The 23,358-nt window shown below is 38.4% G+C and overlaps 1 protein-coding gene across 1 annotated transcript in view; it reads right to left on the bottom strand.

The window, feature by feature from the left end:
- Window positions 1-1,961: 1,961 nt before the first annotated feature.
- The window catches only part of nsmfa (NMDA receptor synaptonuclear signaling and neuronal migration factor a), a 46,576-nt gene continuing 25,179 nt past the window's right edge, over window positions 1,962-23,358 (bottom strand). Inside the window, exons 5-14 of the mRNA XM_085358114.1 lie at window positions 17,502-17,554; window positions 14,415-14,504; window positions 10,532-10,662; window positions 9,699-9,782; window positions 9,539-9,572; window positions 8,655-8,725; window positions 8,331-8,410; window positions 6,481-6,583; window positions 3,719-3,794; window positions 1,962-2,059 (exon numbers count right to left, since the gene is read on the bottom strand). Of these exons, the coding sequence (XP_085214240.1) occupies window positions 1,962-2,059; window positions 3,719-3,794; window positions 6,481-6,583; window positions 8,331-8,410; window positions 8,655-8,725; window positions 9,539-9,572; window positions 9,699-9,782; window positions 10,532-10,662; window positions 14,415-14,504; window positions 17,502-17,554 (820 nt within the window). The remainder of the gene's footprint in view (window positions 2,060-3,718; window positions 3,795-6,480; window positions 6,584-8,330; window positions 8,411-8,654; window positions 8,726-9,538; window positions 9,573-9,698; window positions 9,783-10,531; window positions 10,663-14,414; window positions 14,505-17,501; window positions 17,555-23,358) is intronic.

The raw sequence follows: 23,358 nt of genomic DNA, 5'->3' as shown, positions 1-23,358 counted from the left end.
CTTTAAATGGCAAAAAATAAAAATAAAAATTGGGAATTGAGATTTTTGTGCTTTGCAAGAGTTGCTGCTTTTTATTATGTAAAGCTGCTATGGGAAACGTAGATTTTAGGGACTTGGGCACTTAACAGACTGAGATTAAATCAGCTGTTTTTAATACATTTTTAAAGTCTGTCAACCTTTGGAATGACCACGACTTCTGAACTGATTACTTCAAACATGTGTTTGATCTTCATTCATGCCCAAACACCCTGAATCCTACACTTCCCCTAATGCAGCTTTCCTCTCTATACAAACTCCCACAGCCCTCAAACACAGCAGCACCAGTTTGTAATGCAAGCTCTCTCATATAAGCTTCTTTCTAAAAATGTTCCCCCTGAGCCACAGAAGACATTATAAAATATTTTCACAGGAGCACTCCTCCTCATTACGAGCGAGCTGACCTTCAGATGTGGTACTGTATCTGTGAAATGGCTTTTTAACTTAGTCCTGATTTAATGGTTTCTTAAACTACTGTCCCAGCCCTAGCATTTGTGTGTGTGTGTGTGTGTGTGTACTGTATTTTTGTGTGAGTGCTTTGACCCTCCTTAATCTGTTTGAGACTGCTCAGGTCACTTGGGCCAGCCTTAGAAACTCACTGGCACCTGGAAGGAGAAGCAAATAGATGTTAACAATTTAAACTCCTGGCAAATTCGGGAAAGCTCCGGTCCTCGGACTGGATCACAGCCCAGCGAAGCGAGAGGCAGCGGAAGCCTGGTTGGCTGCCATTAAGAGAAGCCAAGTGTGTTTGGCAGATAGCGAGTGCAGCCAGCACTGTTGACAAGGGCCCGCTAAGTGGCCCAGACCTTCTGCAAATGAGCAGGAAGGATCAATAGGAAAACTCCTACACTACAGCGGTAGGAGCACTTGCATGGCTCTTACATCCCTCTTGACATCATGAAGGATACTAGACTGTCTTTGTGTTTGGATGTATGTGACAGAAAGATAATTGAGGGAATGATATTTTTTCCTTTACCGGATGAACAGTAAGAGAAAATACACACATCTGCATGTTTTTTTGTTTTGTTTTGTTGTTTTTTTTGTTTTACAAGGAAAACACCCACACCCACACGATGTTCGAACATTGTACTTTCCCCCCAATGAGAATAGTTCCTCAAACCAAAGACGCATCTCTGGAGAGATAATACATTCATTCCAAGCAATGGCGATGAAGATTACAATATCTTGATAGACAAACAGGTTAATTACTTCATGGCTAAAACCTGAGTTATTCCAAAGTATTTCCATATGAAATTGCACAACAATGCACATCAAAAATAAATGATGCATTATTTCTCTTGTAATAGAGTAATTTGCATGACTGAAGCTATGCTAATATATTAATGTGATATATACACACATCAACGTATGGTTTATTTAGTATTTTACTCTGGGGTCTGAGATTATTTGGGAGGTCCAGTCAAAACACAGAACCACAGTATGACAGAATGAATTTCAGGAAGTTTTCTGACGCGCATCATCAGCTTCAAAAATGAAGTCCTTGCAACAGAGGAGTGTGACTCTAATGGTATTTCTTTTGTACACATTTGACATATGGATTTTGCTTTCAAACTCAAGAGGCAGACAGATTTGTTTGCCATGATGCAAACAAATCCAGCTCTCTCTCGCTCCCCCCCCCCCTTTTATGTTGATTTGGCCTTTTTTTCCCTGTTAGTCGGTGACCTTTCTTTTTGAAAACGAGGAAGAGCGGAGGCACAGCATAATTTAATTCATCTTCAGCCCCTTGGTCTACTATTGCCTTCCCTCTTCTCCCAGCCTCTCAAGGGTGAACGCGGGTATGACTGTTTGTGTCGAGTCGGCGGGCCGAGCACTACAGCTGAGCAATGTTCAAATGCTGGATCAGTTTTAACAGGTTCCTCGTGGCACTGGAGGGCTCCGCTGCACCATTGATCCAGATGTCTTTGTCACAAAAAATCCTCATAGTCCAACAGCTTGGAGTGTTGCCTCGTCTTCCAAAGGCGGTAGAGGCGGAAGTCAAAGTACGCCTCGATCATCTCTTTGCCTGAGTAGATAGGATAGGATCATTAAAACAAAGACATGAAGTTTAACATACTATAAGAAAGATATCTGTTTTGGGGTTAGAAAACTGGGTGCCAGGTATCTTTATGGGGTCCATCTGGATAGAATAAGGTTTGGGTTTCCTATGAAAATAGGAAATAGGTGGATTGCGTGTTTCTCTAGCCAGGTATGCTTTGACAGTATCTGCAGTGTGTGCGGGGCCACGGTCATGCTGAGAAAGGAAGCTGCTGCCGTTCATACCCTTTCTACAAATGCTACCTTTTTCCATTCATAATTCTATCAATTATGACAAAATCCCCAACAGCAGTGGCTGAAAAGTCAGTTCAAACCATGACGGTGCCTCCACCGTGTTTTTATAGATAGCTGTAGACGCTCACTGTTGTACCTCGTCTAACAACCTCTTTACTGTTAATGACAATCTGAAACAAAAATTTCACATTTGGATTCATCACTCCACTGACTTTTCGATCCAGTGCTTGTGTAATTTTGCATACTTCAATCTTTTGTATTGTTCCTCCTTCTTTAAGTATGGCTTCTTGGCAGTCTCACTTCCATTAAGCCACTTCTAATAAGGTTTTTGCAAATAGTGGGAATAACTGAAGAGCCAGAGATGTCTCTCGAGAATTATTGCTCAGGGCCACTTTAAAAATGATAAGAAAGTCTGGCTCGTTGGAAGTAAAATAGGAGGAAATGAGGGAAAGCTCACGACTTCTACACAGCATTATACTACCGGTACTATAAAAATGAACCTTAGTCAGAAAAGCAAATCCTGTTTGATAAATGAGAGGTGTGGATTTTCAGAGCAGTGGGCTTTAAGGAGGCAGGAGAAGTGTAATGACAGATGCTTTCATTGTTTTTGATTTGTTTAGATAAAGAGAATCTATATCTCAGCCTTTGTTTGTTGCTGATTTTCTTGCTATCAGTAATTGTGGTAAACAACAATCTGAAAAGAATTTGCTGCTCTTAGACATTAAAACTTGGAGTTTAAGAGTTTGCTAATAATCAAAATGCAATCAAGGACACAACTTTGATTTCTGCTGTAGAACCATTTCTTTGTCTTTGCTTTAGGGTACTCTACATTTGTATATGCCGATGCTGATGCCTTTTTAGAACAAATGTAAAGGAAATCTGGAACTGGGTGCAAGTAAAACGCTCTAAATGTTCCTGGAGATGAGAACAGGCTTGTTTTTAATACTGATTGTGATACTGAATACTGTACATCCGTACTCCCACATGAGGCTAGAAAGGAGATGTGCAGGTCTCCAAGTGCTCAGTAACAGCACTGGACTGGGTGCTGTGCAAAGTTTGGAGTAGGAAATCTAAAAAAATGAGTTGCATTAAACATCACTTTAACACCAAAACATCAAGAAGCCACCCTAACAGAAGAGGAAGATTATAAATAAAACGCAAGTGATTATTAAAGAAGAAATTAAACAAAAAGGAGATGACTGTGAAAATAAATCAGATTTTTAAAATGAGGGAACAGCTGTTTGAGTAAATTCCTTGTGCAGTTGTTAAAGCAGGACAGATGGCACGTGTCCGTATCATTTCATATTTACCAGACGTATCGCACACTTCTGTGTGTGCGCAAGTCCCTCTACAGCACACGTTTGAGTGCGTTGGGATGTTTGTGTGGACCTACCCTGTGCAGACAGCTCCAGCGGTGACTCGAACTCAACAGAATAAGGCCTCATCAGATTCTTCAGCTTCTGGAACAGCTGTTGAGTTGAGATAAGAGAGCAAACACCAATTAATCGCATTTCACTTGACTACACTTGCAGAGGGGTCGTCTGCATCGCCTGACAAGCTCACAAACACAGAAAAACAACAGGAGGATTGCAATAAATTCAGCTTCATATGGCCAAAGACACAAATGCACACTCAGAAAGACAAACATCAATTCCCAGCTTTAAATTTACACGAGATTTTTGAATTTTTGATCACAACTGATGGATTACTGAACAAGAAAACAATCACTAGTCGCCACCTTAATTACCTTATAGCACCAATGTGCTGCTGTCTGTTTCAGAAAAAGAGAATCTCTCTTTTTCTAACACGGGAGATCCTTCATGACCAAATTCAGGCAAGAAACTTAAAGAGCAAGAAAAGCATTTCTTTTCCACTTTATGATGTGTTATCACTTTATCATGTGATTTTGTCGTGCAAATCCTGTGTTGTGGCTAACTGAAGCCATGCGGTGTATTTATGTGTTACAAATACTTCTGTTTTTTTCTAAGTGTTTGCGTTGTGCAGTCTGGAGTGAAGCATCTAGGAAAATATGTAGCTGTTTACAAAGGGACTGAAACGGGAGCCAAGATAATTCCATTAAAACTTTGGATAAACAGGCAGCATGGATGATGTGCTGTTCAGTGGCTACAGAACAGAAAACAGTAAATGAGATGTTAATTCTGATTTGCCAAACATATGAACAGTTTTGTGTGGAAAAACCTGACCACCTTCCCATCAACCATCATCACTGCCCAGCCTCATCAATGTTTTTGTGTCAGCAAATCCATGCTGCTAGGTTGGAGGCTCTCATAGCATCATAGAGCATAATGAATAAAAGTGTTCAACTGATGTTGGCAGTGTTTAAACAGAGAAACACTGAGACAGGAAGCAAATGCAGATCTCAAAACTATACCAAACCCCTGGAAAAAAGGACTTTGTGTTGTTTTGAATTCACACACTGGTGAAAGCAATGTTCATATTTGTCTGTTTGTTTGTCAGGGTGTATATTTCACCGCTGTGCAGACTGTCCAACACTGGAGAGATCCACTAAGCATTTTGGCAGACATGACTGGAACAGACAGTTAGGTCAGACTAACACCGCTGGTTAGAGTTTATATCTGTGTCTGCATCTGTGCATGCCATCATGTTTGTATTTGTGTATGTGTGTGTGTCTATTTGTGTGTGTGTGTGTGTAAATAATTATTTATGTGATTATTTATTAGGGAGGAGGAGATATGTGTGTATATGGCTGGCTTTGTGTCTTAGTTGTTCACATCAGCTAGAGGGGTGCGGTATCATTCAGCATTTGTGTTATTCAGCTCTATCCATTAACATTACTCAGAATGAGATAATAGCTGCACAGGTGGAAGAGGAGATGAGGAGAAAACAAGAAAGCCAGCGGGGCTGCACACTGATCAGACAAAGAGGCATATAAACAGACACAAGGAGCAGATATGAAAGCAGTGGGCGGCAAACAGAAAATGAGTACAGAGAGAGGGAGAAGAGACAAGATTGGGCAGGAGTGACTGTAATGGTAAGAAACAAACCATCCCAAGTTATGAAATCAGTGCTATTTATATATAGAACTCATTTATATATATAACTATGATCGGTTCTACTTTAACACGATGTGCCTGGGATTTACTGATGAGCACTGCATCTTACGCATTTCTTTTCACCAAAATTCACACTAACAGAAGTGTTGTGCATTATCACATCATTCGTATATTGATAACATTAATAGCTTGATAGCTATATATAACAGAGCTGACTGATATATCGTCCGATATTTGCTGTTTGCCGATTTTTACTGATGTTGCAATCATGCGATGAGTGTCGTTGTTGCATAGTTTTTATCTTATACCTGAAGGAATTCTGCAACATCCTTGATGTCGACAAGTGGTGATTGGGCTGAACTAGTTCTTAGAACTTTCACTTTATCTTCACAGACTCCTTCAATACTCTTGGCATGTATTTAAATACACAAAAGGACTAGACCTCACATATTAGTGATTAAGTAATGTTATGTTTTTTAAGGTGCTTTTTGTACAACTAACTGTTTGATCACATTAGACATTAGTTACTAAGCTAACAACCCATGTGCTTTAAGGAGCAAGAATTTCACGTTATTTCAGTAAAACTTTAAGCTGACTAGTAAGACTACCGGTACTAACTACCTGCTACTAGCAAGACTATTCACTCAATAAGTAACAATGTGAAATATTAATTTATTCAACATTCTTATCTACTATCTACTGTCTGTAAATCATAAAGAAAACCACCTGACCAAAGTTCAATAAAAGTTAATGTTGCTGGAGAGCTGATGGACTTCCTCCAATAGCATCTCCAATCCTCTGTTCTTCTAAAAATCAGCATTGTCAGTGGAGATTGCTATCGCTCAATAGTAAAATTTTACATATTCAAATAAATGTAATTTACATTTACATTCACATAAATTTAAATGATACATTTGTAAGAGCTGTTGTGATGGATTCCAATACAAATGATTAAAACTGTGACTGAGTATTAGATGAATATTTGGGCGTTTCTACAGTATTCTAGCCTATACGAGTAAACCTGCTAATTAGAAGTGAGGAAAGCATGGATAATATTGATTTGTTTCTACAATTACTGCACTCATTTTGCTGTGAGTTTGTGTAGTAGTGATCTAAATACCTTCTCGCCATTGGGGTTACCCAGGACATAGCATCCCATTATGTGGATCAGGTTTGGTTCTGGATTGACTTTACTCATGAAGCGACTGAGTCTCCTCCAGAATCTGAACAAATTCAAAGAGTACAGTTACATGGGATAATGCTTTAATAAAGAACACAGACAGGCTGAAAAATGCAAAGTAAAATGGGCAAGCATTTAAAATCAAATGCAACATTCAGACAAGCCAGATTCAAGACATGATTTGTATAACAAACAAATGTGATCAAGTCAAAATGTTCCCCTGTACAAGAAGAATAACAATAGATGGTGCACATAAATGCAAAAAATTGTAGAGAGAGTGCTGCATGGTCCCAGAGGAACATCGCTGATTTGGTCAAGTGGGAGAGCATTCAAAGAAAGAGTATTAAAAGAGCATTTACATATACTTGTTATATGAACCTTAAACACACAATGAAAGTTATTAACTTATCATGAGCTCTATGTGCTTTTTTCATTTGCATTGCTTAAGAGCAATGGCAATGGTTAGCTGTTTGTCATGTTTTCTGTATTTATGTAAGTGCAGTTAGGCCCATCATTTGTTGGAACAGTCATTATAGTTTTGCCACTGTATTCAGTGGAGTACAATTTTAAATCAAACAGTCAATGTAATTGAAGTACAAACTTTACAGCTTTAATTTAAGGGTTTTTACAAATGTATTGCATTAACTATTTAGAAATTACAGTCATTTTTATACACAGTGCCTCCATTTTCAGAGGCTCAACATTAATTGGAAAATTAATTGACAACCAGTTTCATAGCCAGCACTTGTCACTGCCTTCATGAATGGAAATACAGAGGGTTTACAACAAGGTGTCAACTACTGGTTACATTCAAGAGCTGGTTTTGGCCAGAAACCTCTGGAAAGAGCTCGCACAGTGGTGAAAAAATTCTTTGGACGGATTAAAAACAAGATTAACTTCTAGCAGAATGATGGGAAGTGAAAAGTATGTAGAAGCAAGGAATAACTTATGATCCAGAGCATACCACATTATCTGTCAAACATGGAGGAGGCAATTATATGGCATATATGGCTGCCAGTGGAGCCGGGCCAATAGTGTTTATTGATGATGTGACTGCTGACAGAAGCAGTGGGATAAATTCTGAAGTATACAGGCCTATACTCTCTGCTCAGATTCAGCCAAATGCTGCAAAACTGATCAGATGGTGCTTCACATTGCAAATGGATAATGACCCAAAATATACTGCAAAGGCAACGCAAAAGTTTCCCAAAGCTATCAGATATTCTTCAATGGCCAAATCAGTCACCTGATCTCTACTCAATAGCAGGTTTTCAGTTATAAGATACAAACCTGAAGGCAAAGAGACCCACAAACATGCAACAAGTAACAGAACAAATCGAAGTGAGGAAACAGTATTTGGTGATGTCCTGTACACTGTCTGAGAGACAATCAATGACTTCCCGTCAAAGTACTGAAAACAATCCTTATATTAGAACTTATGTTGGTTTGTCCCGTTAATTTTGATCCTCTGAAAACGGAGAACAAATTCCTAAAAAATTTAATACGTTTTTTGGGTAAAAACTCCTGAATTAAAACTGATAGTCTGCACTTAATTGTTGTCGTGTACAGAGGCAAAACTAAAGAAACTGTTCCTTTGTTCAACAATTTATGGAGATAAAATGTATTTAACCATTAAATAAAGGTTAAAAGAAAAAAGCATGCACTGGCTTATGGCCATGCTTTATAAGATGTGGTAAATAAATAGGAATTGTTGCACTATTCTACATTACTGTGGCATAAACTAATATTCATTAAGGAGAGATGGACCCTAATGTCCAGAACTAGCTTACTGGCTCATGTCCTCCTCTTTTTCCACCTTAGCAAACGTTGCCACTTTATTCTTCAGTAAATACAGATGACCAGGGCCTCCCTGCAAAAAAAGTATACAGTATGTTATAGATCCTCAAACCGAAGCCAAGCTAAACCAAATACATGCATATTATTCATCGTCCCTTTACTATCCATGAAATTCATTTTCAGAAATAATTTCATTCAAAAAGGGATATCGTTGTGGAAAAATACACTATGTACAATACATAAATGCGTGCTTTAGGGTAGGACAGTTAATAAGTAAAATATTCAATTTTAATAGGAATAAAATTCTTGTTCCTCACTTGACAAAAGATGAGCATCCTCCAGAACTTGCTTCCTCTCCTGTAAGCTGTGAGCTTCTTGTCTATTTCCTCTGTGAGCAAGAGGGGGAAAGGGAGGGATTGATGTGAATGACAGGGACCGAGAGAGGGAGAGAAAAAAGAAAAGCGAAGCGACGTGTAAGAATGTAGGAAGAGAGGAAGAACACAAAGAAAATCCCAGGAGGGTGAGTTCAACTACAGGTGTAGTAATAGACAGCGGAGACACAAACAGAAGATGTAATTTAAATTGAACTCAACACTGTGTTCTTCAGGCAAATGAAAATCTGTATGTATCTGTAAAAACATCCATGGGCATCCTTGTACCTTCTATATGAGAGCTCTAATCAATGCAGAGATCATTATTACATTAGGAAACTCTGGAGAATGTGACTGTAAATGCCTCAGTGTTCAGAGGGGAGAAATCCATTGCAGCACTAAACAGTTTCTAAATAAATAAGCCACATTAGCCAAATCTAAGTTAATTTCTAGAGATTTGAAAGCAAGTAAGGTTTATCCACAAGATATTTGTGTGACCTTTAACTCCACAGGCAACACTATAAAGTAAAGATGCCTGTTTTCTATTTCACAGGAAGGAATTGACCTCATGTTTTATTCTGTTTATTCTGACAGGATGTTATGTAAGTCTTTTGTATCTATACAAATTTCATTATTCATCATGTCACTTGTTAAACATTTACTTTCAGGCTCAAAAATGTTTGGCAGTAGATGTATTTCATACACATAGTTTTATATTCCATTAGTGAAGTTTTGATTGTAGAAAGAAAGTGAGAATTAAAAAATAATAAAGAAGAAATAGTGAAGGTGAAAATGGCAGAGAAGAACACGCACCCCACAGAAATACTCACCCAAAATATCATCAAAAGTTGCATGTTCATGGTCCTGAAGAAAATGAAAATTACACAAAACATCTTAGCAAAGGCAGTTTGCATGGTTGATATATGTGTATATTTTAGTGTGACTTTCTGTAGTTCTTGTCTACTGTATGTTTCGGTGCATTCCACTCACATAGAGGATGGGAATGATGGAGGGGTCGTCCCTACGGATTATGGTGGGAATGTACTCGGCCTTGGGGACCTTAGAAGAGATCAGCTAAACATGAAGCAGAAACAGCAGAGGAGCGGAAACTTGTTAGTTTCGATGTAAGATGGAAAAGTACAAGAATTAATACAAAGAGAAAAGAGGAAAAGGCAGAATTTCTTATCGTACGCTTATATTTTATTACAACTATGCCCTAGGTAATATTCTACAGATGTAATAAAGATGTAGATTTTGTATATGTCTTAATTACTAGAGAATAAAAACAAAACAAGAATGATTATAATAATTTTAATGTACATTCACTGGCTACTTTGTATTCCTCTTCAATTGTTTCTAATCAGCCAATCACAAGGCAGGCCAATCAGCCTATCCGATTATTGTTGCTGACCATAGCCATCACTTTATGACCAAGGCGTACTCATGTTGATGATGGCTACAGCTCAAATCATCTCAAGCTGGTTTCTTGAACAGGGCAGTGACTTCATTTCACTCAAATGGCCTCCACAGCCAAAAATCATCAACCCAAATAAGCACATTTGGGATGTGGTGGCGATATGGGAGATTTGCATCAAAGATGTGCAGCCATTCAATCTACAGCAACATTGTGATGTGATCATGTCAACACTGATCAAGCTATCAAAGAAAAGTTTCAAACGGCTTGTTGTTTCAGTACCAATAAGCATGTAGGCAGTTACATGGTTAAAATAACTAATTCAGTTCCTTGTGAACAAAACCAACAGGACAGAAAACAATAACCAAGGATGATGCACCCATATAACGTTCCCTTATGGATCTCTTACCATGATTTTGGGAGGTATAAAGTCATCTCCCTCACATGCCAGCCTCTCCATCTCCCTTTCCTCCTCCCAGTCTATATTGTCGTCGAGACCTCCTTCATCCAGAGTGCCACAAGAGGTCTGCAGGTCTCCACCTGCAGAAAATGTAAGATAAAGAAGGTCTGAGATAATAGAGTGTAAGCAAGTTGTTGGAAGTTGGGTGAGAGGCAAGAAAGGTGACAGAGAAAGAGAAACTCGGGGAATGAAGGATGGATGTGTCCAGGAAGTGAAGCAAGGTGAGTGCGGGGGAGAGAGAAAGGATGGAGCTGTTAATGATGGCAATGGCATACAAAAATGGCAGGTGGAATAGGAAAAAGCAGAGAGTAGCAAAAACAATGGGGAAAAAAAAGAAAATGACTGATGGGAAGCATAGCAGCAAGATTTCAGGTGTCAACTACAAAAAATGGGCTAGAAAAATCAAACTTAGTCTGGAGACCGGTTATTGTAAAGCAGGGACATGTTACAGGACACATATCGAGTACAATAATTATCCATATGTTTAATTAGTTCTAAAACCGTTGACTAAATATCCACGTACAAATGTTTGGTGGCCAGTGCTGTTACATGTCTCTTCTGATCAATGTCCAAAAATGAGCATATTAACCTTTCATTCTATTAAATTCTATATTGGACCTGTGTTACCACTGAAATGTGAAACACAGTATTGAATAATGCAATGCTGTAATGTTTGTTGGCCAAATAATTACCTGCCTGTTCACAAACAGAGGGATTTATTTATGTGATTTCAGATTATACTATAGTAACAAGGGGTTAATAGTTAATAACTGTAATGATGCTCACTCACATCTTTTCTCGGAAGGTTAAAATCTTCCATATTTATTAATACAGAAACACTTAGGCTCGTTCACACTGATCCACCCATGTTGTGGCTGAAACCTTTGTAGGTCCCAATATTTGGCTTGGTTTATTACATCTGAGATTTTTGTACCAGTGGACATTCGTTGGACATCAAGTCAGGCTTGTGTGTGTTTTGTCTATGTTGCTTGTTGTTTTGTTGACATGGTTTGATGTGAAATTTACGTTAACTGCACTAATGAGAGACACGAATATGCTCGCTCCTGAGCCGTGTTTCTTTGATGTGTGACCAGTTGGTATGGTATGAGACTATTGAAATGAAACAGCGTGAAAACTGAGGAAATGATAAACAAGACTGACATCAAAGTCTCCAGGAAACCGCCTGTGATTTAACACCACTCTTCCCCACAACAAAAAAAAGCGAAAAATATGGGCTCAACCACACTTTTAAGCTGCAATAAACAACTCGTTAATCTTTCATTAGACTATGGAAGACAGAAAGACGATGAATGCAGTTTAGAATGATTCAAAGCCTTCCAGAAACACTGAGACACATACGCCTACAACAGTTGTAGGCGTATGACAGCTGACAGGGCTTGACTTAAGACACACACCATTTTTGAGGACGTACTCACAGAAAGAGAGAGCATCACAAAGTTGAAAAAGACCCACGGCCATACACAGACAGATGAACAGGGTCAGAGTCGACAGCAGAGACAGTCAGTTTGTACGTGTGAACGTGCGATTCTACGAGTGTCCACAGATTTGATTTTCCTGTGTTAGTTGGCCTTGAACTGCCAAAATCAGGAAGTGAGCTGTAAGACTGCAGCAACAAAATGTCATCTTATTTCAAGGGAGAGAGAGAGAGCGCGACAGCACTGTGACACGTACTGTCCATGAAATGTGACTTTCATTTTCAACTGACTACAAACAATGAAACAATGATAACCTTATGTGGATCTTATTAGGTCGCTTTTCAGTTCTGAATACTGGAAATCTTGAGATGATTGTGGTAAAAATGATTATTTGGGGATTTTTATAAAGACTTTAATACTGTAATATCATTTAGTAGGGTCTTATTTATTTATTTCTCTACATTTTATTGCAAATGCAAAGTCTCTGACTGCATTCTTAAGGATTTGGTGGGTTGGCCATCACTGACCACTCAAAGAAAGCAGCGCTAGTTTATTTTCTGTTAAAGCTGTTTTAGTTCTATATTGGTGTGTCAAACATAAGGCAAAGGGCCTAGAATTGGCCCAGCAAAAGCTCCAATTTGGCCCATCGCATGGACTTACAATTGTATTTTCTTTGTTTTTACAGCTTTTACAACATTCATACTACATCAAAGTAACTGAGTAAAGGAAAAACTGTTTTTTTTTTTTTTTACCTTTCTTTCTTCTGTTTTATAATTACACCCCTCAAATTTACACATTTATTTTCTTTACAACTTAAGCCCAAAGAGTAGTGCTGATGGATTACTTTGATTTATTCTGATTTACTCTTTCCTATACAGCACTTCTTTATCATGTAGAGAAACTGAGACATACTGTTGAAAATTCATTTTAATATCCAGGGATTAAATGTGTAGTCACACTCGACAGAAAGAGAACTTTCACTGCTATTAAATAGCAGCTACTCTCCTTTAGATGCTTGCTTTTTGATGAGATCTGGCAGATCTGGGAAAACAGCGTTTCGTTCCTATGCACCTTGTACAGGGAATACTTTACAGAAAGACCTCCATTTAACATGCCACTACCTACTGATGCATTCAAAAACATAATAAGGAAAGCAGTGAAGAAGACTTGTGGGCGTTTCTTTTGAGAAGCCATTTAATGTTTTATGTTATGGGTATTTTGACATTATGGACAATGTTGTGGATTTATATTTTATGTTTTATTTGTAGAATTATTATTTAGATGTTTTGGGTTGAGAGATTGTGATCTCAATGCGACTTCCTAATAAAATACAAGTAACACAAGGATACGTCTGATTTAGCCTCAGTCAACTCATACTCTTATGTCAAAGTGTTGAATAGCAGACCTTTAGTGTTTCATGAGAAATGCTAAGTGGCTTTCAACTTCTTGTGAGTCACCTGAGTGTGGAAATTCATTAATGACAGGGCACGAAGCCAACTCAAGCTGTAATCAATCTGACAGTCAAAATGTGATTGCTCAAAGGGACGCATGGATGATTTCTGACCGCACACGTAATGCACTGACCGAAATTTATTCTCACAATTTTCATTTCTGTTGTCCTGTCAGACTTAATTTGTGGTTAACATCTGTAATAGACACTCTTGCATATGGATGTCAGGTTGATATTTAATTTATGTTGTTGCCAGCTGATGGTGCTGGGAAGCAGCGTGACTTAATTTAAAATATGGACTCTTACAGAACCAGGTCAGGCTTTTTTTGTTTTGTTTTGTAAATGCTAGAAATAGAAACTGACAAAATTTATCAAGCAAAACATTCGCTGCTTGCAAGCATGTGCTAATAATATTTGTCTACGAGGTTTAAAACCTTTTTAAAAGGGAATGTTTTTGTGCTCATCTCACTTTGCTTAAATGCAAAGTTTTATGTCAACGTCCCAACATTCACGACTGCAAATTTTGCTACATACAAATTAAAAGTCACCTATTAGGTTTGTCCTTATTTTTCTTATCCAACTACAAGGTGGATGTCCATATTAAATGTTGCTTAAATGTAGTATATGCAGAAGTAATCTCTGTGACCCAAAGGGTCAGACTTGAAGCTACGCTGAAAGCTTGGTTTGCAAAGGTTCCCCCCCCCATTATCAAGGTGGGGTAAGTAATTTTAGCACAGATTTCCTTATATGTTAAAAAACTTGACTCTGGAAGCCCGATGAGAGAATGTTAAAACCTCCCTATTTAAGTGTTTGTAATCTGGTTAGCTTGAAAAACAACATTTTCTCTCTAACTATTTGCGTTTGCTCCCTGCAGCTGTCAGCAACTCTTTGTTGGTGTCTGTTTGTTTGTCGTTGTGTGCACATGTGTGAGACTGCGTAAACTCACTCTCTCTGGGTTCATGAGGAGAGTCATTCTTGACAGGGGTGGGATCACTCCAGGAACGGCTGAAACTCTTCGATCTACGTTCAGCGAATGCTAGTGCAGGCGGGGAGAGAGAAACCTGCAAACTGGCTGTTTCTGCTATACACTCACCATCTTCAACACATGAAAGCGCAAAGGTGGATGGAGGAAGTGCACAAATGTAGTGTAAATACGATGGCATCTCTCCTCTGCACAAACTGCCTACATGTACAAACGAACAAACACGTACTGTACAGTAGACAAACAGTCATCCTCTCCTCGCTCCAGTTTCTATATCCTACCAGCTTCACTGAGCTACTCTGCGATAAAATCTGTTCTGCTTTGAACAGTAATCACTGTGCTCTTAGAATATCTTTAGACTACATGAAAGTGTTTGATACAGTTAATCAACAGTGGTCCTCAGGGCATCATATTTTTTGGCTTGTGTGGATTTTCAGGACGATGGGTCCTGACTAGGGATGGGTACCGGTATCGGTTCTGACATAAACGGTAGTAACCAGACCGAAAAGCAGCGCACATTTCAGTGCTTTATTTCGGTGCTTTTCTTTCCTGAGCTGTGATACACTTTAGATTCTCGCCAATCATTTTAGATTTCCGAGGATAGTAGGCGGGGCCAGGTACGTACGTTCTTGTAGAGCAGAGCTACAGATTAAAAATACCCAAGGCGAAGCGGTCAAAAGTCTGGCTGTACTTCACAGCAAAATATGCAAACTCAGCAGCCTGCAACAAGTGCTTTAAGCTGATACTGTGATACTGTGAAACTCTCAAAGGAGGTAACACCTCAAATCCGATGAAACACCTGGCGACGCATAGCGTTTTTTTAAAAAGCCGAGAAATGTGCCGTATTTGATAGCTTGCTGCAAGACCTCACGCTGTGCACATCTACTGCGGGTGTGGTGCCTCGGACCGGAGTTAGCAACATCCCCCAAAAACTGGAGGAGTAGAGTCCTGGCCCCTAGCCCTGCCAGTGTAGCAGAAATGATGACGGATGATGATGGCAGCAGCAGCAGTTCTTCTCTGCGTGAGTAGCTTAATGTTGTTCGTGTGTAATTTACGTTGAGTAGGCTAACCACGTTATTACATTAATGCATGTAAGCTGAACTAGCAAACATCATCATAGCTACATGCGGCTGTCCTCTTGTTTGATGGCAGATACTCCCTTCACCCTGGCCAAAAAGGCTAAAATGACCAAAGAAAAAGTGGAAAACAGTTAAACATGAGAGGTGTTTGGCCAAAGTTTGTGGTTTTTCCATTGTTTAAGCACTGCTTCCAGCCAAGAATGATATCATATATGCCCCATAGCTGCAGAAAAGGCTAACAAACGGCACCGTTTCAAAAGTACTGGTTTGGCACCGGTATCGGATAAAACCTAAACGATACCCATCCCTAATCCTGACTTTGTTCATGTTGCTTCTCACATCAACGTCTTCATCTTTTCTTTTATAAGGAAATTCAGAGGCTCAACTTTTTTAATGTAATGATTTAAACGTGTCCTATTCTATATTCTTAGCACAACAAATACAGCTTTGTGTATTTTTTAAGTCAGAACCAAACTGCAGGTTAACTAACTATACTCAGGTTAGCTTGGCCCTAACAAAACGCTCATGTGTCCATGAAGAGAGAGAACTTGAGCCACCCTACATTTATTTATTTTTTGCTTCCATTGTCAATCTGTGTGAAGGAGGTGAGGGGTTGTTGGGGAAAATTGATGGAGCTATGAACACCGAAAAGTATGATGATCAGATTTTGAGCCAACATGGAGTACAATCCGGGAAGCATCTCACTGGCAACAGCTTCATTTTTCAGCATGATAGCGATCTAAAACACACTGCCAGTGCGGTAAAAGCATAACTAGTTAGAAAAACACACACAGTGGAATAGTATCAGCCCGGATGTCAACGTTATTGAAGCAGTGTGGGATCAACTTGATAGAGAATGGAACAAAAGCAAACCAACATCCAAAGAAAAGCTTTGAATGTCCTTTACGAAAGCTGGAGAACTATTCCTGAAGACTACTTAAAGAAATTACAAGAAAGTTTTCCTAAGCAGCTCACTATGTGTTGAAGAATAAAGGTGGTCACATCAAATACTCTGTTTTTGCCTTATATATAAATGGAAACATATTTGCACATATTTCAATAAATCGTTGCGCCTTTTTCCTATTTTCTGAGCAAAATATAAAGAAATGAGGGATAGCTCAAGACTTTTGCACAGTACTGTAGGAATGTGAGATCACTTTCCCTTACAGACATCAGCATCAAGATTTGGGGATGTCATATATTTCTACAGTGAAAGAATCAGGAGATGGTGTCATGTTTAGGTTTTAGTAATGGCTTCAACAGAGACTTTAAAGATTCTTTGATTTTCATTTAAGAAAGATGGCTGTATTAATTTTGAACGTTCACATGGATTTATGAGTGCTGACAGAAATAAAAAGATCACCATTTTTAGCAGAGCACACTGTACGTGTTTTCTTTGTACTTCCATATTTTCTAAAATCATAAAAGACAATAAAACTCTGGATGAGTCAATCCAATCTATCAAGTTTCTTGAAAGGTTGCAGTCACAGGACTCTAAGATCTCATTTGTCTCACAGACCCGTCTCAGTGATGCCCCGCTCACTATTTTTAAAAAGAAAAACACACACTTTTCAATCACCGCAACCCATTGCCTCATTTTTTGCCTTTTTAAAAGTATGTAATTTATTTTTGTTTGTGCTTTACGACAAAAACAACCAAAAAAACAAACATTTAAAGTGCTGCAACTAGAAAGCACGTACTGTGCACAGAGACACACACACACATAAATACACATGCACAGTCATATCGCTGACTTATCAAACACACACTGATCAATATATAATCTTCAAAGAGAGACAATATGCTGATTTAAAAAAAAAAAAATCCCAGCAAAGCAGCAGCAGTGCTTGGTGCCACACACACAGGCGAGAACACGCCAAAATAAACAGGAAAACAAAACACTTGTGATGGCGGGGTGAAGAACATCACAGTCAATTTGAGCAAACATATCAACCACACACATCTGACTCACTCTGTGCTTTAAGCCTTCTGCTGCCCACCATCCGAAGATGCTTCCGGAAGTTCCTGTGGGTAGCAAAATCAAAGCGGAGGAGGGATAACAGAGGACAGAGGAAGGACCAAAATGTAAAGAAGAGAAAGGGGAAGCGGTGGGTGGGGAGAAAAAAAGTCAGGCAACACACAAAAACACACACATTAGTGTCACGCATCTATTTATAACAGAGGTTTGAAAAAAGAGCTAATTAGGTAAATATATATTCATTTACTTGTCAGCGTGAGTGGTCAAAACAGTGCTGTGGGAGTAATGTGGGCTACCACATGGTGACAATACCTCTTTTTATGCTTTTTTTTTTTAGATTGTTGAAACGCACAAGATTATAATGCAACAGCAGTCAGAAGGGAAACCCTGCTCAGCTCTCATCTGAACAAGACATTAAAGCTTCAGAAGTAGCTTTTTTTGGTCAAGTTAGCATAGACCTAGTGAACAATTTATGGAATAATGTCCATGACATATATTGACCATGTCTAAAGTCTTTAGGAAATACTCCTCCTCTGCAACCAGTGTGTGATTGGTGCAAAAATGGTTTTTACTCAGTCCGGTTTATCAATATTAGTGGTGGAGTTTGTTAACAAGTTTAAAGCAAAAAATCAAATAAATAAAAACACAAATCAGACTAAAATTATAGCACATGAAAAGACAAGAAACTCAGATATTTCAGGTAATACTGAACTAAATGGGCAACACACTTGCATAGTACACACAGCAGGGACATTGCTAACCCTAACACTGAAAAGAAAGAAGGATGATAGTTATGCATCTATTTTAAAAGGTTCACCATAAAATGCTTAAAAAGGTACATACTTTCATGAAACTATAGATAAAGGACATAAACGCGTGCTTTATATATTATAAAAACTGTGGTATGAGTCAGAGTGTGGCTTTCAAAGAATTTGCCAAATGAGTTGTCAATCAAATGTCATATTAAATAACCAGAGATACACATATTTGATATTTAAACTGTCTTGTACACTGAAACATAATGTGTGACTGGTGTTGGTTTTGACCCATCTAAAACCAGATCATACACACATAAATGTTCATACTAGCCTATGAGTAAGTAAATATTGGAGATGTTGCATTACCATGCACTGTTTGGAAGCGTTTAATCTTCTTAATGGCAGCAAAGTATTATGGTTTGTGTAGACTTTGTGGGTGACTTGCTGCCTGATCCTGACATAATGTTCTATGCAAGAGTCCCAGATAAACATCCTTTTATCTTTCTGAGCTCCTCCCATGTCCCCTCTACACTCAGTGTTGATTCACTAAGCTACCAGTCAACACTCATTATTAATGGTCTCAGCGTGTGGTTGTGTGTGGGGAAATATATGCGTGATTGTCTGTTGGTAAAGCCTATAAATATAGAAGCAGCAGAAAGGGGAAAGAAGTCTTTAGAGTCTTCTTTCCCTTGATTTACTTCTTTAATAATGTCAGGAGAATAACTTATTCATGGTTTGATTTTGCATGTTTGTACAGCTAACTTCATCATCTAGATCTAGTGTAACATGGTCTAAATTAGAAATTAAATATAGTGCATATACTTATCACAGAAAAACTATTTTGTTTCCTTTAGTCCTAGATTATTAAAATGATATGTGGTTCATTATTGCAGTAGTAAACTGTAAAATTTGCAGACTAAATTGCTGATTAAATGAGCAGAAACATAATCACACCACCTAGTTAAATAAGTGGAAAATGAATAGATGCTATCACACCTGCAGTGTCTTAATTTTGTGCAGACAACAGGGATGAAAATCACAGATATAAAGTGAACACTTTTTTTTAGTAATGATTATGGAAAGGACTTCCTGGCTTTGTTTTTCCCTGTGTTTTGGAAGTAACACTAGACTCTTATGGCATTTTTAACGTCTATATATTTTTGATATTTTTGCTATAACACATAATAATGATGCAGTTTTAGTTCAGTTAATAGTGAAAGTGAATGTGGAGAATTTCACGCAATAAAAATCAGATTCGCTGTCTCTTATAAAAAGAAGATGGGTCAGACTGCTCTGCTCAGACACCTGTGGCTGTGTGGCCATGTTATACACATATTCAGAGCTAGTAGTAGAAAGAAAACAGAGCGTTTAGAACCGTCTCAGATGTCTATCTATCGATCTGTCTGCTTAACGAAACAAAAAATATAGAGAAAATAAGGAACGGTATAAAAAAGCCCACGTAAACAAGCCACAAAGCAGCTGTAATAACTGAGAGAATTCAAGAGTGAAAGTAAAAATTGGAGTGATTAGGCATTGAAATGGTTCCTTCACTTTTCCTTGCTTTTGTTTATAGTTTTATCTTCATTATTATTATCTCATAATATAACAAACAAAGTGGAAAAATTTGCATTGAATCCACTGCTTTCACTGGTTTTTAACAGAAACCCTGCGTGAAAATTGCCTTGTTATACGAATAATTCTTTTGTGCTGTGGTAGAGACCAGATTTACCCTAATGTGAATACATTTTTAAATTCTGTTTATATCAGCAGACTGTGATATGGATGATTATTTAGAGTTCACCGTGGGCAAGAAAATACAATAAATCCCATTCTTAAGCCAGCACCACTGCAACATCTCCATACAGAAGCTTTCACTGAGCTGTTTCAGAGTTACAGAAAGGAAATGATGAAGAACAAAGTCAATCACAAAGAGTATTGTGTCATCAAGAGATTTCATGTCTCATTTATAAAATATATAACGTTCCCTGTCCACAAAGCAGGCATTTTCTAATGCATTCACTTTGAGGTTGGTTTTGTTTTTGATCTGTTTCTGTTGTTCAAATACCCAGTTAGAGTGGATAAAAAGCCACAATGGAGAAAGAAAATAAACATGCATTTTAATATTTTGACAGCCTTAGGGTAAAGAAAGCCTCAATGTGCTAAAATCCATATTTTTAGAATAACACTTTGAGACAGACACAGGATGGATTTTTGTGTGTTTTAGAGGTAAACTGCCCCCAAAAGTTTGTTCTGCAGTTTATTTTCCCTTGTGCTCAAATCACACATTTCGATGAAACAACACGCAGCTTTAATGACATTGGCACTGCAGATGGATAACACTCAGATGTCAAAGGAATCGAGATGTACTGCCTCGTGTCGCAGACGCCATCTGCCCCTGTGTGACAGAGTATCAGGGCCCGGGTGAAACAGGTTCTGAACTTGCAACTAAAGTCATTTCTCCATGTTGCAGAATCAAAATTTTTGAGGTAAATAAACACATATTTATAAAAACAATATCATCATATTTAAAATGTAGCTCTAATAAAGCAGCCTGTGGTGTACTACAGATTTAAATGCTTAGGTGCTTGCAACTATACAAAATATTTCTCAAATTAATTCAGACAAATTGCATACAACTTATCTACAAAAACAAAAATAAGTTGTCCATGTAGCATATCTTCAATTTTCCAGCCTTACACTGGAATAAAAGTTTGATTCATTCTGGCTTTGAAATTGGGGCATTGTGAGGCGATCCTTTTCTGGTTCTTTTAAAACCTGATGTCCTCACACCTCGTGTGCCATGTTCCAACTATTTGGCTTACACAGATTAGATATGGCTGTAAATAAGCAATAACAGAACCATAGCCAGAAATGAGCGCCAAAAACTGTGCCTGAGGAGGGGGGGGGGGGGGGGGGGGGGATGCTTCGTACCTCTGGATGACTTCTGCTGACTCCTGCTCCCTCTCTCTCCTTTTTCTCTGCACAAATCCCCGGAAAGCCCTGCCATGATGTGGCACAGTATTAAAGGGATGAGAGAGGGAGAATGCTGGCATAGTGAGGGGTAGGACAGTGCAGGGAGGCTGATGCCACGGCTTTGAGCTGCAGGGGTTTTTGGGCTATAAAGAGGATGCTGTTGTAGGTAGACAGCAGATAGCTTTGACTAAAAAGACCAGCAAGGTAAATAACCCCATGTGCCAGTTTGCATCTATAATAATCCATCATCCCATAGAAATGAGTATCTTGTCACCTTAAGTGACTTTTCAAGTGTTACACTTTTCAATTCTTAAAGAAATAGTTTGTTTTGGGGGGAATTTTATACTTTTTTACTTTTTGTACCATCCCAGAATCAGTTCCGCTTTGCTTCTAGTGCACCCTTCTTTGCATTTTAATGTTATGTTGAGTTTGGAGTATACACTATACTTAAATCAGCTCTTGCAGGTATGTGAACTCAAAAAGCAGCTACACTCAAATACATGCACGTTCTTCAGTACTTTGGGTATTTATTCACAACATGAGGTACATCAATTTTTAATGGAAACATTTCTTGACATTAAAACTATCTTCCCCTAGCAAGACCTCTTAGAAAAGAAGGATTTTTCTTTTTGTGGAGGCATGCCATTCGTTCATATGAACTACTGAGAAACTTGAGTGTGTTCTGACTAGCAGAAAGTCATACCACTGGGCTCACACTGGACTTCCATGTGTCAAAGTACAAACGTGGTGTGAAATGTACCACTTTCAATGTGCGATTATGTCTTCAACAGTCTTAATTGTCATTTGAAAGTGTGACCCAACAATTCTGTGAAACTGATTAACATTTGTCCAAATCAGAGTTTTAGCTAGACTACCTTTAACCAGTGATACCCCACTGTGGGCACTTCACATTCTGCTCGAGTAAATAAAAATGAATGAGTAAAATCCCCCTCAAATAACATGCCCATTTAATGAAGAGGTGTGGCTTTACTTTCTATGTTTGGGAAAGAAATCCCATTTTAAGAAAACAAAAAAACAAACCCCAAAACAATATTGTGTTAATCCACTTCCACCAGACTGGCACTTCATGGCACCTCAGCCATAAAACTGGTCAGAAGTATCTCCAATTTTAGCTAGTTTACCTAGTCAAGTATTGATAATACAAAACAACAGAGTTGATCTTGGATATGTTATTTACAGGTTTTTAGAAATAGCACAGAGTCACATGAAAATGAAAGTTTTCAAAGGTCTCTATGCTGCCCTTTTAAAAGCTAAGTACACCCCAATGACTCAAAGGAGTTGTGGAGGAATTTTGGCCCATTCTTCTTTGCGAGGTTGCTTTAGTTCGTTATGGTTACCAGCCATTTGTTTTTGCACAGCTCTCTAAAGTGCTACCACAACATTGCTACTTACTTTGCCTGGGATGATTATCTTGTTGCATGAATTTGGCTAAGGTTTAGCTCTAGGACACGTGGCCTAACATCTAGAAAACTGGTTTACTGATGAGTTCATGGTCAACTCAGTGAGTGCAAGATGCCCAGGTCCTGTTGCAAAAATCATCTTCCCTGCACCACCATGCTTGACAGTTGCTATGAGGTGTTTTTGCTGGTATGTTGTGTTTGGTTTTCACCAACATGTGCCACGTGCCACTGTGCATTATGGCAAAACATCTCAAGAGTCAAACCTAGGCCTGCTGCCATGGCAACTCTTCCAACAAGCCATACTAGTTCAATCTTTTTCTAATTGTACTTTCATGAACTTTGACATGTAACACGCTAACAAGTCTAATTAACTGATTAATCTAATTGTGATTAACAGCACTTTCCTGCTACTTACCTCCTTGATTTCTATGGAAACAGTAAGGGTGTACATAGATTTTCATAGACTACACAGATATCTTTGAAAACTTTCTCTCTCAAATGATGATATATTTAATCATACATACTGTTTAGTACAATCAGTTAATTTGGGGTTTTTATATTTTTATAACAAATACTGACATCAGGACTGAATACCTTTGTGCTTACAACTGAAGAGTGGACTGTTTAATAAAAACCTGACATGTTTTCAGTGTTAAGTAGCAGCTCGGGTTAGCTGGGCTTAGTTAGTCACAGTGTGTT

This window comes from Diplotaxodon limnothrissa, linkage group LG7 (assembly GCF_057381915.1).
Source record: "Diplotaxodon limnothrissa isolate DT_005_m linkage group LG7, D_limnothrissa_male_GT1.1, whole genome shotgun sequence".
NCBI lineage: Eukaryota > Metazoa > Chordata > Actinopteri > Cichliformes > Cichlidae > Diplotaxodon > Diplotaxodon limnothrissa.
The sequence above is the reverse complement of the archived record's forward strand: the minus strand, read 5'-3'. Positions and strand labels throughout refer to the sequence as shown.